This window comes from Zingiber officinale, chromosome 3A (assembly GCF_018446385.1).
Source record: "Zingiber officinale cultivar Zhangliang chromosome 3A, Zo_v1.1, whole genome shotgun sequence".
In the NCBI taxonomy this organism is placed as follows: Eukaryota; Viridiplantae; Streptophyta; class Magnoliopsida; order Zingiberales; family Zingiberaceae; genus Zingiber; species Zingiber officinale.
The window spans coordinates 146,009,906-146,024,428 of NC_055990.1; the positions used below are offsets into that span (position 1 = coordinate 146,009,906).

At 37.2% G+C, this 14,523-nt stretch overlaps 1 protein-coding gene across 1 annotated transcript; it reads left to right on the forward strand.

Moving 5' to 3' along the window:
* The first annotated feature begins 9,506 nt into the window (after positions 1–9,506).
* Positions 9,507–10,850, forward strand: LOC122050749 (zinc finger BED domain-containing protein RICESLEEPER 2-like). The gene is made up of 2 exons (XM_042611631.1): positions 9,507–9,843; positions 9,886–10,850. The coding sequence occupies exons 1-2, from the start codon at positions 9,507–9,509 to the stop codon at positions 10,848–10,850; spliced, it is 1,302 nt and encodes a 433-aa protein (XP_042467565.1).
* The last annotated feature ends 3,673 nt before the right edge of the window (positions 10,851–14,523 follow it).

Below are 14,523 nucleotides of genomic sequence, written 5' to 3' on the forward strand. Positions count from 1 at the left end.
TTGATGACAACTGTACGACACTCCGGCCGCCACTACTCTCGAGTGACCGAGTGGACAGTTTGCATAGTACCTATCTAGCTATGTAGCAATAGGGTCCCTGCTGCTCACTACTCCAGCCGCCACTACCCATGAGTGGCAGAGTGCGGCACAACAAGACAAGTGACACGCTCCAGCCGCCACTACCCATGAGTGGTCAAGCGTGCATCCCTGACCAACGACCCTCTCAACCACAAGGGAGACATGGTCGCCGACGTGCATGCAATGACATGATACCGATGACTACACACCGGCGGCGTCGGCCAGTAGGCGGCGATGAAGAGGAGAGGCTCACAATCAGGTTGGTGTCTGCGATGAGAAGAAATCGGGAAAGTGAAGAGGGGAATCAAGGAAAAGAATTAAATACCTAGGGTTAGTTCAATCAAACCCAAAGTTCATTCCTTAATCAACTCCCAACTTAATTGGGATAGCAAAACATCCTTTCTCACAACCCATTAATTGATCTCATTAAAACGTGTCATACGGACTCCGTTTAATTTTCGAAAAATTTTTAAAAACTCCCATAAAATCTAATAAGATTATTTGTCAATTAATCTTATTATTTAATTATTATTTGGGCACCGTATTTTACATTCTCCCCCACTAATAAAAATTTGGTTCCCAAATTTACTGCTCAACTCAAGGATCCACATCTATGGGTAACAACCAATAACATACTCATAAACTACTCCATCCAAATATCATTAACAAATCTCCAACTACAAGGGATGATTCTGTGGGTTATGAGCTCATCCTGCTTCCGCTACTCCCACACTGCAACCTAGCCAACTATGAGTAAATCAACTATCTTTGAAATCTATATTCCACTATCAACAGATCCTCCAACATCTGTATAGAGCGCTCAAATTATTCATCAGTCTGAGGATGAAAATCTATACTAATGTAGAACTCCTAACCCAAAATCTACTGTAAAATTTACCACTGTCGTGAGGCGAATCACAAACCTCAATCCGATACAATACTCAGAGGTATACCATAAAGTCCGGTAATCTCTCTAAAGTAAAAAACCTTGCTACTCGATCCAAAGAATCCATCCTATAGATCGATAGAAAGGAAACAAATCTAGTCAACCCATCAATGATCACCCAACACATCATATTCTCTCCGTGTCCTGGGTAATCTCACAACAAAGCCCATCATAACATGCGCTCACTCCAATCCAGTATCCGAATCTACTGAAATAATCCTGCTAGCCACCAATGTTCAGCCTTCACATGCTGACACACTAGACATCAAGCTATAAAATCGTGATGTCTTTCTTTCTGTTATTCCACCCATAGGAGCTTTTCAAGACTCTCTATATCGGGTATCACCCGCATGTATCGTAAATCTGGGTCGATGTGCTTCCTGAAGTAACTCCTCCCGAACTAGATCTAACTCAAGAATACACATAATTTCTCACAAAATAATGAATCCCGTATAAAAGATGTCACCATATTTTCAACATGAAAATGGTAGCTACTAACTCCAGATCATGAGTCGGAAAATTTTTCTCACAATCTTTTAGCTGACGAGAAGAATATAGTACTACTTGACTGTGCTGCTTCAGAACTGCACCTAACCCCTAATATGATACTTTTACGTAGAGTATAAATGCGTCTACATAAGAAGGTGAATCTAAGACGGTGCAGTTATCAACTTTTCATTTCAATTCATGAAACTGATCTCAAAAAGATATGTCCAAGAAAATTCCACACTCATCCTAGACAGTCAAGTCAATGACATAACAACGCTGGAGAAACTCTGAACCAATCTCCGGTAATATCCAGCCAGACCAAGGAAGCTGCGAGTCTCCTGTATAGACTACGACTACTCCCAACTAGTATCGGCTTCTATCTTCTGTGGATCTATAGGTGTACCGTTACTGGTGACCATGGGTTCCAAAAATCTTACAGAAGACAATCAATATACGCACTATTGAACTTCGCATATAGATGTTGTTGGTTTCTACTCAGAATATCGTACTGGTTCCCCTGTATAAAAATTTTGTACAAGTCCCGAACCATTCCTAACAACCTATTGTGTTCTTTAGAAATTAAATTTGGAATCACAAACAGAACTTAACATTATCGATTCCAAATTCAACTTATCTGTTCTTTAGAGGTTTAGACTTGGATCGCAAATGATGCTTAACATTATTAATCCAAATCCACTCATGTTACAAAGTTGATTAAATATTTATTTCAAGGATCGGCTTCCAGGTAAACATGGTGAGGCACAAGACCTTCTTACGTATGAGATCATCCACCACTTCCTAGACAAAGCCTTTCAACGAAATTCAATATTTAATCTCCTTATAGTAACCCTAGGTTTAACCACTAAGAACAATCGAATCACAAGATCGAAAAAAAACAAAAGAAATACAAAATCGAATCATAAATTCGAAACCTAGAATCGTTAGCCTCTTGTGTTTGGTATTTCAAAATCCATACAAAGAAAACTAGTATGATGCGGAATAAGACAACTAGTTATACCTTTCTTTGTAGCTAAAGACCTCTTGATCTTCTGTTGTATTCCTCACCTCCTCTTAGACGTCGTGTGGACGACGATCTACCAAGATGAATTCCACCAGGACCACTACTTCTTCTCCAAGACTCTTGATCCATCAAGGGATGCCAAAATAGAAAATTACCTTCTCTTCTTCTTTTCCTCCAAGCAACCGAACACAAGCTTTCTTCCTCTCTTTGTTCTGCCGGCCTTAGCAAAGTAAGGATGAATTTGCCTCCAGCCAAAGGTGAGGAAGAGAGGTCCCTTGTATGTCCTCGGATCTAGACGAAGATGAACATTACTTGTGTCGCCGACCCTTGATGGAAGAGGGGATGACAGGGTCGGCCACAAGTAAGGAGAAGAGAGGGAGCCGGTCATACCAAGGAAAAGAGAGAGGAATAGAATAGGTTTATCTCCCCATGAGGCACCCTCTCATTCTCTTTTATAATCCTTGATCAAGGTAAAAAAGGAAAGTTTAATTAAAACTTCCTTTTAATCATGGTATCCTAAAAAGGAAAAAAAAATTACAATAAAAATTAAAGCTTCCTTTTAAACCATGTTGTTTACAAAAAGGAAAGTTTTGAACATAATTAAAACTTCCTTATTTGTGACCTCCCTTTAAAAGAGGAAATTTTAATAACAATTAAAATCTCTTTTTTAAATTTCCTATTGTACATGGAAATAAAGAAAAGTTTTAAAATTAATCTATCTCTTTTAAAGCATGTAGACAACTGCAAAAAAAAAGAAAGATTAATTAAAATTTCTCCTTTTAAAACATGGTTTCATAAAAGGAAAATTTTATCAAAAATTAAAATCTTTCTTTTAAGCATTATAGACAACTACAAATAAAGAAAGATTTTAACAAAATTAAAATCTCTCTTTAATCTTTTGTAGATAGCTATAAAAGGAAAGATTTTAAAATCTAAAACTCTCTTTTTAAAACCATGAGGATGACTATAAAAGGAAATTTTTAAAATTAAAATTTCTCTTTTAAATCCCTTCATGAATAACTCCAAAAGGAAATATTTAAACAAAAATTAAAATCTCCTTTATTCCTATGGTCGGCCCCATGCTTAGTCACCAAGCATGGCATGGCCGGCCAATACTTGAGCTCCAAGTCATTGCTTGGTCGACCCCCTTACTCCAAGCAAGGTTGTGTCCAGCCTATTACTTGGGTAAGAAGTGGACTTTGTGGATACAAAGTTTTATAGAGGCTACAACAGGAACCGAGAGGAGAAATTGGTTTTAGTCTCCCGATGAGCTTGAGCTTCCTGTGTTCGGCCCAAACACTCAACTCAAGTTCATCAATAATAACTCATACCACTAATGAGTTATTATTGAACTACCGCACCAATCCCAAATTACATTATGGGCTCCTTCTTATTATGAGTGCATTAATCTCCCTGTGTTTAAGATATTGAATGCCCACTAATTAAATGAGTTACTGACAACTCACTTAATTAATATCTAGCTCCAAGAGTAATATCACTCAACCTTATCGTCATGTCGAACTAAGTCCACCTGCAGGGTTTACATGACAATCCTTATGAGCTCCTCAATGAGACATCATCAACCTAGATTACTAGGACACAGTTTCATTCTATAATCAACAACACACCATATAAATAATATCATTTCCCAACTTATCGGCCATATTGATTTAACGAGCTAAATCACACCCTTTGATAAATCAAATAAATAAATACTAAGTATATGTACTTGTTATTATATCATGATTAAGAGTACACACTTTCATAATAACAGAGATATTGTTCTTTTATATAGTCAGTATAAAAAGATACTACCTCAATTGGTCCTGCTCAATACACTCATAGTGTACTAGTGTAATTTATTAGTCAAGATAAACTAATATCTAATTACACTACAACCACTTTAATGGTTTGTCCCATTCCATCTTGGTTGTGAGCAACTGTTTATAATTTATAAGGATCTAATAACATGATCTTCTGTGTGTCTCCTCACACCATGTTATCTACAATATAAATTAAATGGACAACTACACTTAGCATAAATGTAGGCATTTGACCAATGTGATTCTTATATGTTTATACAAAAAGTTAGACTTTTAGTATACACTCTAACAATCTCTCACTTATACTAAAAGACTATGCTGCCATATACCCTGTCATATATCTTATTCCCAACCCTTCAACATTTCCATCAAAAGCTCTTGCCTTAAGGGACTTAGTGAAAGGATCTTCCAGGTTATCATCTGATGCAATCTAGGTGGCAACAACTTCTCCTCGTTATACGATGTCTCGTATTGGGTGGTACTTCGCTCTATGTGTTTACTTGCCTTATGGGTTCGTGGTTCCTTCGAGTTTGCTACTGCACCACTTATTATCACAATATACTATAATAATTTTGGGGCAAATCAGGAATCACATCTAAGTCCATCATGAAGTTTCTGAGCTATACAGCTTCTATGGTTGCCACAGAGGCTGCCACATACTCAGCTTCCATGGTGGAGTTTGAAAGCATCTATGCTTATCACTCCTCCATTGTTATGACTTTACCTCCTAAAGTAAACACAAAACCCCGAGGTTGACTTACTATTGTCCCTATCTGATTGGAAGTCATAATTCGTGTAACCCACAGGGATCAAATCATCTGCTTGGTAAACCGGCATATAATCTTTACGCTTTATGGTAATCCAATGTCTCTGTCTTGGATTACTTTGATATCTGCTAACCATGCCCACGACAAAACAAATATCTGGTCTCGTGCATAACATAGAACTGCCTTCATATCTTCTATCTCTTTTTGATGTCTTCAGAGACATCTCTTTAGATAAAGATACTTCATGCCTAAAAGGTAGAAAACTTTTCTTAGAGTCTTGCATGCTAAAACGAGCTAGGATCGTATCGATATATGAAGCTTGGGATAAGCACAACATCCTTTTTTTTGCGATCCCTTATCGCTTTGATCTCGAGAATATGTGATCATTCTCCCAAGTTCTTCATATCGAATTGCTTGGACAACCATACCCTTACTTCCGACAACACTTTGATATTGTTTCTAACTATAAAAAATGTCATCTACGTATAGTACAAGAAAATCACCACGTTTCCATCACACTTCTTGTATACACAAGACTCATCCAGACACTTAATAAATCTTAAGGTTGGATTACAACCGGATGTTCCAAGACCTAGAAGCTTGCTTCAGTCCATAGACCGATTGAGCACATACAAGATGTTATTTGCCCTTTGCAATGAATCCCTCTGGTTGCTTGATTTGGATATTTTCTTCAAGACTTCCATTTAAGGAAATCTGTCTTGATATCCATTTGCTAAATCTCATAATCCGTATGAGCAGCAATAGATAAAAGAATCTGGATAAACTTAAGCATGGCTACCGGTGAAAAGGTTTCCTAATAATCGATACCCTATTTCAACAAGCCTTGCTTTGAAAGTTTCCACCTTCCCGTCTGTCCCTCTTTTTCTTTTGTAGACCTATTTACTCCCAATGGATTTTACACCATTTGGTGGTTCTACAAACTCCCAAACTTTGTTAGAATCCATAGATTCTTTTTCTGAATTCATTGCTCTTTGCCAAGATGGTGCATCTTTATCTTGAGTGCTTCGTCATATGTACGGGGATCAGGTTCATGTTTACCTGGGATCAAGTCTAACGACTCTCCCAAAAACCTGAATCTTTCAAGTTGCCTAACAACCCTCCCACTACGACGAGGCACTGTCTGTAGTTGTGTATCATTTGTGACACGTGTTGCAGTTTCTTGTGGTATCTCATCTTGTACTGTTAGTACTAGATTAGACGTGTCCTTTATTATTTTCTTAAGAACAAATTTACTTATGGGATTGTGGTTCATTACATAGTCCTCTTCTAAAAATCGGGTATTGGTGCTAACAATGACCTTCTGATTTTTAGGACTATAAACCTCCTTTCGTTTATCTAGGATAACCCACAAACAAGTGAACTCCTGTTCAATGTCTCCCTTCAGCATATATGCTGGACTACCCCAAATCTGAATATGCTACAGACTAGGCTTACGCTCATTCTACAATTCTATGGGAGTAAAGGATTCTGACTTAGAAGGTATTATGTTCACTTCCGTTTCCAGAGTATATCGTCAAAACAAATTTGGTAATTCTGAATAACTCATCATTGATCTAACTATTTCCATAAGAGTCCTATTCCTTCGTTCTACCACACCATTCTGTTGGGGTGTACCAGGTGCAGTCAGTTGGGATTGAATCCTGACTTTTGATAAGTGACTCCTGAACTCCTAAGAGGTACTTATCACTACGATCTCACCATAGTGTTTTGATACTTTTACCATGACATTTCTCTACATCTGCCTTGTACTCTTTGAACGTATCAAAGCACTCAGACTTGCGGCGCATCATGTAAATATACCCGTATCTCGAATAGTCATCTAAAAAGAGACGAAATATTCGAAACCACCTCTTGCCTGGATAGTCATAGGTCCATACAAATCAGAATAATTCCAACATATATTTGGCTATATACCCCTTAGTTTTAAAAAACCTCTTGGTCATTTTTCTTTCCAAGTAAGACTTGCAGGTTGGAAAGTTTCCCACCACCAATGAACCCAAAAGTTCATCGACTATTATCTTTTGAATCCTACTCAAGTTAATATAACCTAGCCTTAGATGCCAAAGATATGATTGGTTCATTTTCGAAGGTTGCTTTCTTTTATTAGAGTTAGAAGATGTGTTATTAATTTCCATTTGTTGCATCGTGAGAGTTTTTGGATTTAGAATATATAAATTGCCAACCAACATACCAGAATAGATAACTTCCCTATTTTTTCTTAATAGCAACTTTATTATCAAAATAGACAGAATATCAAGTTCTTTGAATAGTTTTAGAAATTGAAATCAAGTTCTTTCTAAAACTTGGTACGTAAAGACAATTTCTCAAAATCCATGTTTTATTCCTATCAGAGGATAAACATCTCCCACTGCAACAGCTGCTACTTTTGTAATAGTGCCCATGTAGACGGTGATTTCCCCTTCATATAGTTGTCGGGTTTCTTGGAACCCCTGCAATGAATTACAGGCATGATCAGTGGCTCCCGTATCTACACACCAGGTACCGGTAGATAACACCACTAAACATGTTTCAACAATTAATGAATAAAATACACCTTTATTGTTCTCAGTTCTGAGAGGACAGCCCACCTTATGTCCAAGTTTTCCAATTATTATAATTGGGACTACTAAGTCTATTCTATATTAATAACAGCTAGGGGATTGAAAAACATTTGAAATCCTAAGAATCATAAAAATATTTGGTCAAGACCAACATCTCAAAATCCCCGTGAATTTTGTATGCCACGTTAGTGTGGACGTATACAAATTCAAAGAGGAGATTTTATCCATTAATTTTATTATCTTGTCAACCTATCTTTATGACAAATAAAATTAATAGTTGGTCTGTCTTTGATCAAATATTTGGTCAAAACTTTAGAATTTAAAATAATATTGATTCCTCAAAATAATATCATTTAAATTCACCAACACCTCAAATACCGTGAATTTTGTATGCCACGTTAATAGGGGTGTAAATGAGTCAAGCCGCTCGCGAGCTATTCGGGTCTCAGTTCGAAAAAAATATCGTTCGAGTTCGTTCGATTAAGTTAATGAGCCGAGCTCGAGCTCGAGCTCGATTTCGAGCTCGATTTCGAGCTCGAAAATATTATCGAGCCGAGCTCGAGCTTAATAGTATTTGGTTCGTTAAGAGGCTCGCAAACATGTTCGTTAAGAGGCTCGCGAACATGTTCGGTAAGAGGCTCGCGAACATGTTCATTAAGAGGCTCGCGAACATGTTCTGTAAGAGGCTCACGAACATGTTTGTTAAGAGGCTTGCGAACATGTTCGTTAAGAGGCTCGTTTATATATACAATGATGTGTAATAAATTATGTGATAAAAAATTAGGCTCATTTATCCTATTAATCTATTATATAATTATGTTAATATAATATCGTGTTAATATACTATATACTTCTTTGAAAAAAAACACAAAAAGAAAATTTAAAAGGGCAGTTCTCATTTCTCAAAGTCCAAAGACACAAATAAATTGTCCCTAATCCAACGGCTGAGATGGTTCTGATCAAATGAAAAAAAGGCCAAAAAGGCATCCTTCATTCCTTCTCAGTCTCTCGTAAACCCTATCCCTAGTTCCTTACCCCTTCGTCTCGCTGCTTCGCTCGTCATCGCCGCCTACCTCACGAGTTTCGTGCGGTGACCCGAGATCGAGAGACTATTTGTCTGGCAGCTCCTGATTAGTGATCTCCAAGCTCGAATCCCACTAATTTGGCTGCCCTTGATCTCCATTCTCTAAGCTTCTGTTTGAGGTTTGATTTTTTTGCTTCGTTTCCTTTTATTACAGTTTTAAAGTGGAGTTTGTTTGCTTCAAGTAATTCCTTTCTTGTAAACACAAGCCAAAGCTAAGCCAAGACAAGAAAATCCCCCAGTTCATGACTTCTTTTCTACAAGACCCTAAATCCCCAAAATAAAACCCCAAATTATCCTAATTCTAACACTCTATTTAGAAAATTCATGATAAATAGCACAGATGAAGAAGAAAGTTCAGATTTGCTTCCTCAGTTCCTCTCTTGTATTTTCCTTCTTTTTTATACGTTTATGGTTTGCACTTGTAGAATTTTACCTTCCCTTCTATTTTCCTACTTTTGTCTTTTGTCTTATTTAATTGATTGTCTGAAATTGTTGGTATTTTAAGTGGTTTGTCTGATTTTTTTTTATATAGGCAGTAGGATTTTGTATTCATATAAATCATGCAAATTAGACTTTATATTTTGAAATTCCAATTAGTGATGTAGATATTAGATTGAAACTATTGGCATCCTGGCTCTATTCACTAATGTAATGTTGTAATATTAGTGATGTAGTTGTATTTTAATGTCTAGCAGCCTAAAAAAAGGAGCAATCCAATGTCAACTCCACACATATCAACTGAAGATTCGGCTGCAAGTCCTATTTTGTTAGAAATTGAACCTTCAACAAATAATACCAATGAAGCAACTCAAAACAATAATGAGCAGCAACCCGACACCATTGATGAAGACGATGAAAGTCCATATGCTCCAAAGAAAAGAAAACGGACATCCAAAGTGTGGGATGACTTTAAAGAGGTTACTCTTCCGGATGGAACAATAAAGGATGAATGTATTTATTGTAAACATCGGCTCACAATTAATAAGATTGGTGTTACATCCCATTTTTTGAGGCACCTCAAGGGTTGTATGAGGAAGCAGATTAGTGATAAAGGTTAAAAAAATATTAGTGTCACTACAACTATTGTTGAATCAGAAACTGTCAATGCTGTCCAGAATTTCAAGTATGATCATGGGAAGATTAGGGAGATTCTTTCTCACATGATCATTGTTCATGAGCTGCCATTCCTTTTCTCTGAATATGAAATGTTCAATTTATTGATGAGGACCGCAATTCCATATTATCAGAAGATTAATCGTGCTACTGTGAAAAAAGATTGTACGACTTCTTATGAAATTGAGAAGAAAAAAGTTATGGAATCATTAAAAGATGTGAATAGGGTTAATGTGACTACTGATTTATGGAAGTCAGATCAGAAGGTTTCATATATGGTTGTCACCTGTCACTATGTGAACTCTAGTTGGAATTTGCAAAAGTGGAATCTAAATTTTTTAGATGTTCCTCCACCTCATAATGGTGTTTCTATTTGTGATGTGTTAAATAAGTGCTTGGTTGAATGGGGAATTGAGAATAAGGTATGGTCAATTACAGTTGATAATGCTAGCTATAATGATGTAGCTGTGAGGATGTTGAAGGATAACCTCTCCTATAAAAATAATCTTCCTCTTGGTGGTAAATTATTTCATGTAAGATGTTGTGCACACATCTTGACTTTTTTGGTGCAAGATGGGTTATCTGAGATTCAAGATATTAGTTTCAATGTGCGTGAAAGTGTGAAACATATAGCTGCCTCAGAAACTCGTGTTAATATATTTAGTGAAATTTCAAGGCAATTGAAACTATCTTCGAAGAAACTTGTTTTGGATTGTTGCACAAGGTGGAATGCCACATTTTGTATGTTATCAGCTGCTTTAGAGTTCAAAGACGTTTTCCCTAGATATGCAGTGATCCTGTCTGAGAAGCTAGGCAAGACAGAGATCCGGAAGAAGAAACCCACTGTTGATGAAGAAAAAAGCCAGGGAAACCTCGATCCGAGAAACCCAAAGCGGATCGGGGAAAATAGGGTTACCGAATGCCTTCTTTGTGCAAAGATCCGATGATGAGAGAGAAACCCAATCAAAGAGACACACAAATTTGGAGCCTCCCAGATTTCCTGCGCACAAGAGACCAACCAACACTATCGTCAGTGACCTAAGACCGGGGTGGGAATCCCTGGCTAGGCCCTCCGACGCTCAAGTCAGTGATCTCTCCCGGTGTAGAAGAAGGAAGAAGCAGAAGAAGATGAACAGTGGTTGGAAATTAGGGTTATGAGTGTGTGCAATGATGTGAACTTACCTTGCCAACGGAGAGGATTCCCCCTTTTATACCACTTAATATAACCTCCGTAGTCATGAAATTGACCCCGGTTTGTTTGAGTTTGTTATGAGATGATGTAAGTCGTGTACTTGTGGTGAATAACTTTTTAAGTAATCTTTCTTGTACCCCAGATGTACCTTCTTTGTCGTTTAGCACCTGTAAAACAATCTAAAAGTATATTTCCCGCCAAAATATATAATTCCTGTCATATAGTTACATATTGCAGATATCTTCATTAATTATCGTTTCACCTCTCCTGCTGCAGATAACTCAATGTACCAATATTTCTTATATCGATCGAAGTTAGTCATGATTAAGTTTAGTTAATGAGGCAACCTTCTATGTTACTGACCCTAACTAGCCCTAGGTTATATTTTATCAAGTATCTTTTCCAGGTATTGGTCAATCGGCCGGTCTCGGCTTTCCTCCAGGGAAGTATATTTTGGTAGATGCGAACCTACCTCCTTTGGAGGTATAATCCGGCCGATATTAGCCTACCTCCTTTGAGGTATATGCCACTTGATATGAATCTTCCTCCTAGGAAGTATATTTTGGTCGATGCGAACTTATCTTCTTCGGAGGTATATCCCGGCCGATATTAGCCTACCTCCTTTGAGGTATATGCCAATTGATGTGAATCTTCCTCCTGGGAAGTATATTTCAGTCAATACAAACCTACCTTCTTTGTGTTGGTTGCTACTCGGAAAGCCTATAGGTTCCACTGTACAAAAATTTTGTACAAAGGTCTGAACCTTTTCCTAGCTACCATGTGTTCTTTTAAATTAAATTTTGGATCTCCTGCGGAACTTAACACGTTTGATCCAAAACTTAATCTATTTGTTCTTTTAGGTTTTGACTTGGATCTCCTGCGGAACTTAACACGTTCGACCCAAGTCTCCTTAAGTTATTAATTCCATTAAATATTAATTTCCATAAAAGGTTCCCAGTACTGACGTGGCGAGGCACATGACCTTCTTGGATATGGGAGCAACCACCATCGACTAGACAAAACCTTTAATAGAAAGCTAATATTTAATTTCCTAAAATAACTTTAGGTTAACCAAAGAGAACAATCAAATCACAAGGAAAAGAAAGAAACAAAAGAACACAACTTCGAAAAAAAAAACATATTCGAAATACTAGAACGTAAGCCTCTTGTATTTGGTATTATTTCCATAAATAACTAGCATGATGCGGAAATAGAAATTACTAGTTATACCTTGTAGAAAAACCTCTTGATCTTCTACCGTATTCCTCTTCTAACCTCGGACGTTGTGTGGGCAACGATCTTCCAAGATGAGAAACCACCAACCACCTTCTTCTCCTCCAAGCAAGGTTCGGCCACAAAAGAAAAACTTCACCAAGGAGAAAAACCAAAATACTAACCAAGCTCCAAGAGATGCTAGCTTTCTCTCCTTCTTCTTCTTCTTCTCCGAGTAGTATCCGGCCACCACAAGAGCTCCAATAGAAGGGTAGGGTTCGGCCACCACAAGAGGAAGAGATGGAGAGGTTGGCCGGCCACACCAAGGAACAAAAGAGGGAGAGGAATAATAGATGTTGTGTCTTGTGAAGGCACCCTCACCCCTTCTTTTATATTCCTTGGCCTAGGTAAATTAGGAAATTTAATTACAATAAATTTTCCTTAATTTCCTTGACATGATTTAATTGAGAGAAATAAAATAAAATTTCCCCAATTAATTTCAAGTGGCCGGCCACATCATTGGAATACAAAAGAGGACAAGTTTTAATCAACAATTAAAACTTCCTAATTTGTTTCCGGAAATTTTAAAAAATAAAATTTCTCTTTAAAATCTCTTCATGGTTAATAAAAGGAAATATCTATAATTTTAATTTTATTAACATGTGAATAATTTTAAAGAGAAAATAAAACATCTCTTCCAATCTACAAATAAGGAAAGAGATCTAATCTCTTTCTTTAATCTTTGTAGATCTTTTACAAGAGAGATATTTTAATTTTAATTCTCTTTAAAATATATCTTCCACATAATAATAAAAATTAAAATTAAATTTCTTTTTAATTTTATTTGGCCGGCCCTACTAGCTTGGGTTCAAGCTAGGGCCGGCCACCCAATTTTATACCTAGGCCGGCCCTAGCTTGTTCCCAAGCTAGCTTGGCCGGCCCCCTTTGGGTGGGTATAGAAGGTGGGTATAGGTGGGTATAGTACTCTATAAATAAGAGGCTACGATAGGGACCGAGAGGAGGAATTGGTTTTGGTCTCCCGATAAAATTAAGCATCCCGTGTTCGCCCCGAACACACAACTTAATTTTATCAACGATAATTCATTCCACTAGAGAACTATCATTGAACTACCGCACCAATCCCAAATTACATTTTTGGGCTCCTTCTTATTATGAGTGTGTTAGTCTCCCTGTGTTTAAGATATCGAATGTCCACTAATTAAGTGAGTTACTGACAACTCATTTAATTAATGTCTAAGTCCAAGAGTAGTACCACTCAACTTTATCGTCATGTCGGACTAAGTCCACCTGCAGGGTTTAACATGACAATCCTTATGAGCTCCTCTTGGGGACATTATCAACCTAGTATCTCTAGGACACAGTTTCCTTCTATAATCAACAACACACACTATAAGTGATAGCATTTCCCAACTTATCGGGTTTATTGATTCATCGAACTAAATCTCACCCATTGATAAATTAAAGAAATAAATATCAAATATATGTGCTTGTTATTATATTAGGATTAAGAGCACACACTTCCATAATAATCGAGGTCTTTGTTCCTTTATAAAGTCAGTATAAAAGAAACGACCTCAAATGGTCCTACTCAATACACTCTGAGTGTACTAGTGTAATTATATAGTCAAGATAAACTAATACCTAATTACACTACGACCTTCTAATGGTTTGTTCCTTTCCATTCTGGTCGTGAGCTACTGTTTATAATTTATAAGGTACTGATAACATCATCTTCTGTATGTGACACCACATACTATGTTATCTACAATATAAATTAAATGAACAACTACAAACAAATGTAGATAATTAGACCAAATGTGATTCTTTATTCATAATGAATGTTTACAAAGCTTAGGCTTTCAGTATACACTCCAACAATCTCCCACTTATACTAATGACTAAGCTGCCATATCTTCTACCATACATCTGATTCCCATTCCCTCCACATGCAGATCGAAAGCTTTCGCCGGAAGGGCCTTAGTGAAAGGATCTGCCAGGTTATCCGCTGATGCAATCTTGGCGATGACAACTTCTCCTCGCTTCACAATATCTCGTATCAGGTGGTACTTGCGCTCTATATGTTTACTCGCCTTATGAGCTCGTGGTTCCTTCGAGTTTAATAGCGCTATTATCACAATAAATTGTGATGATCTTGGGCAAACCAGAATCACATCTAAGTCCATTAGAAAGTTCCC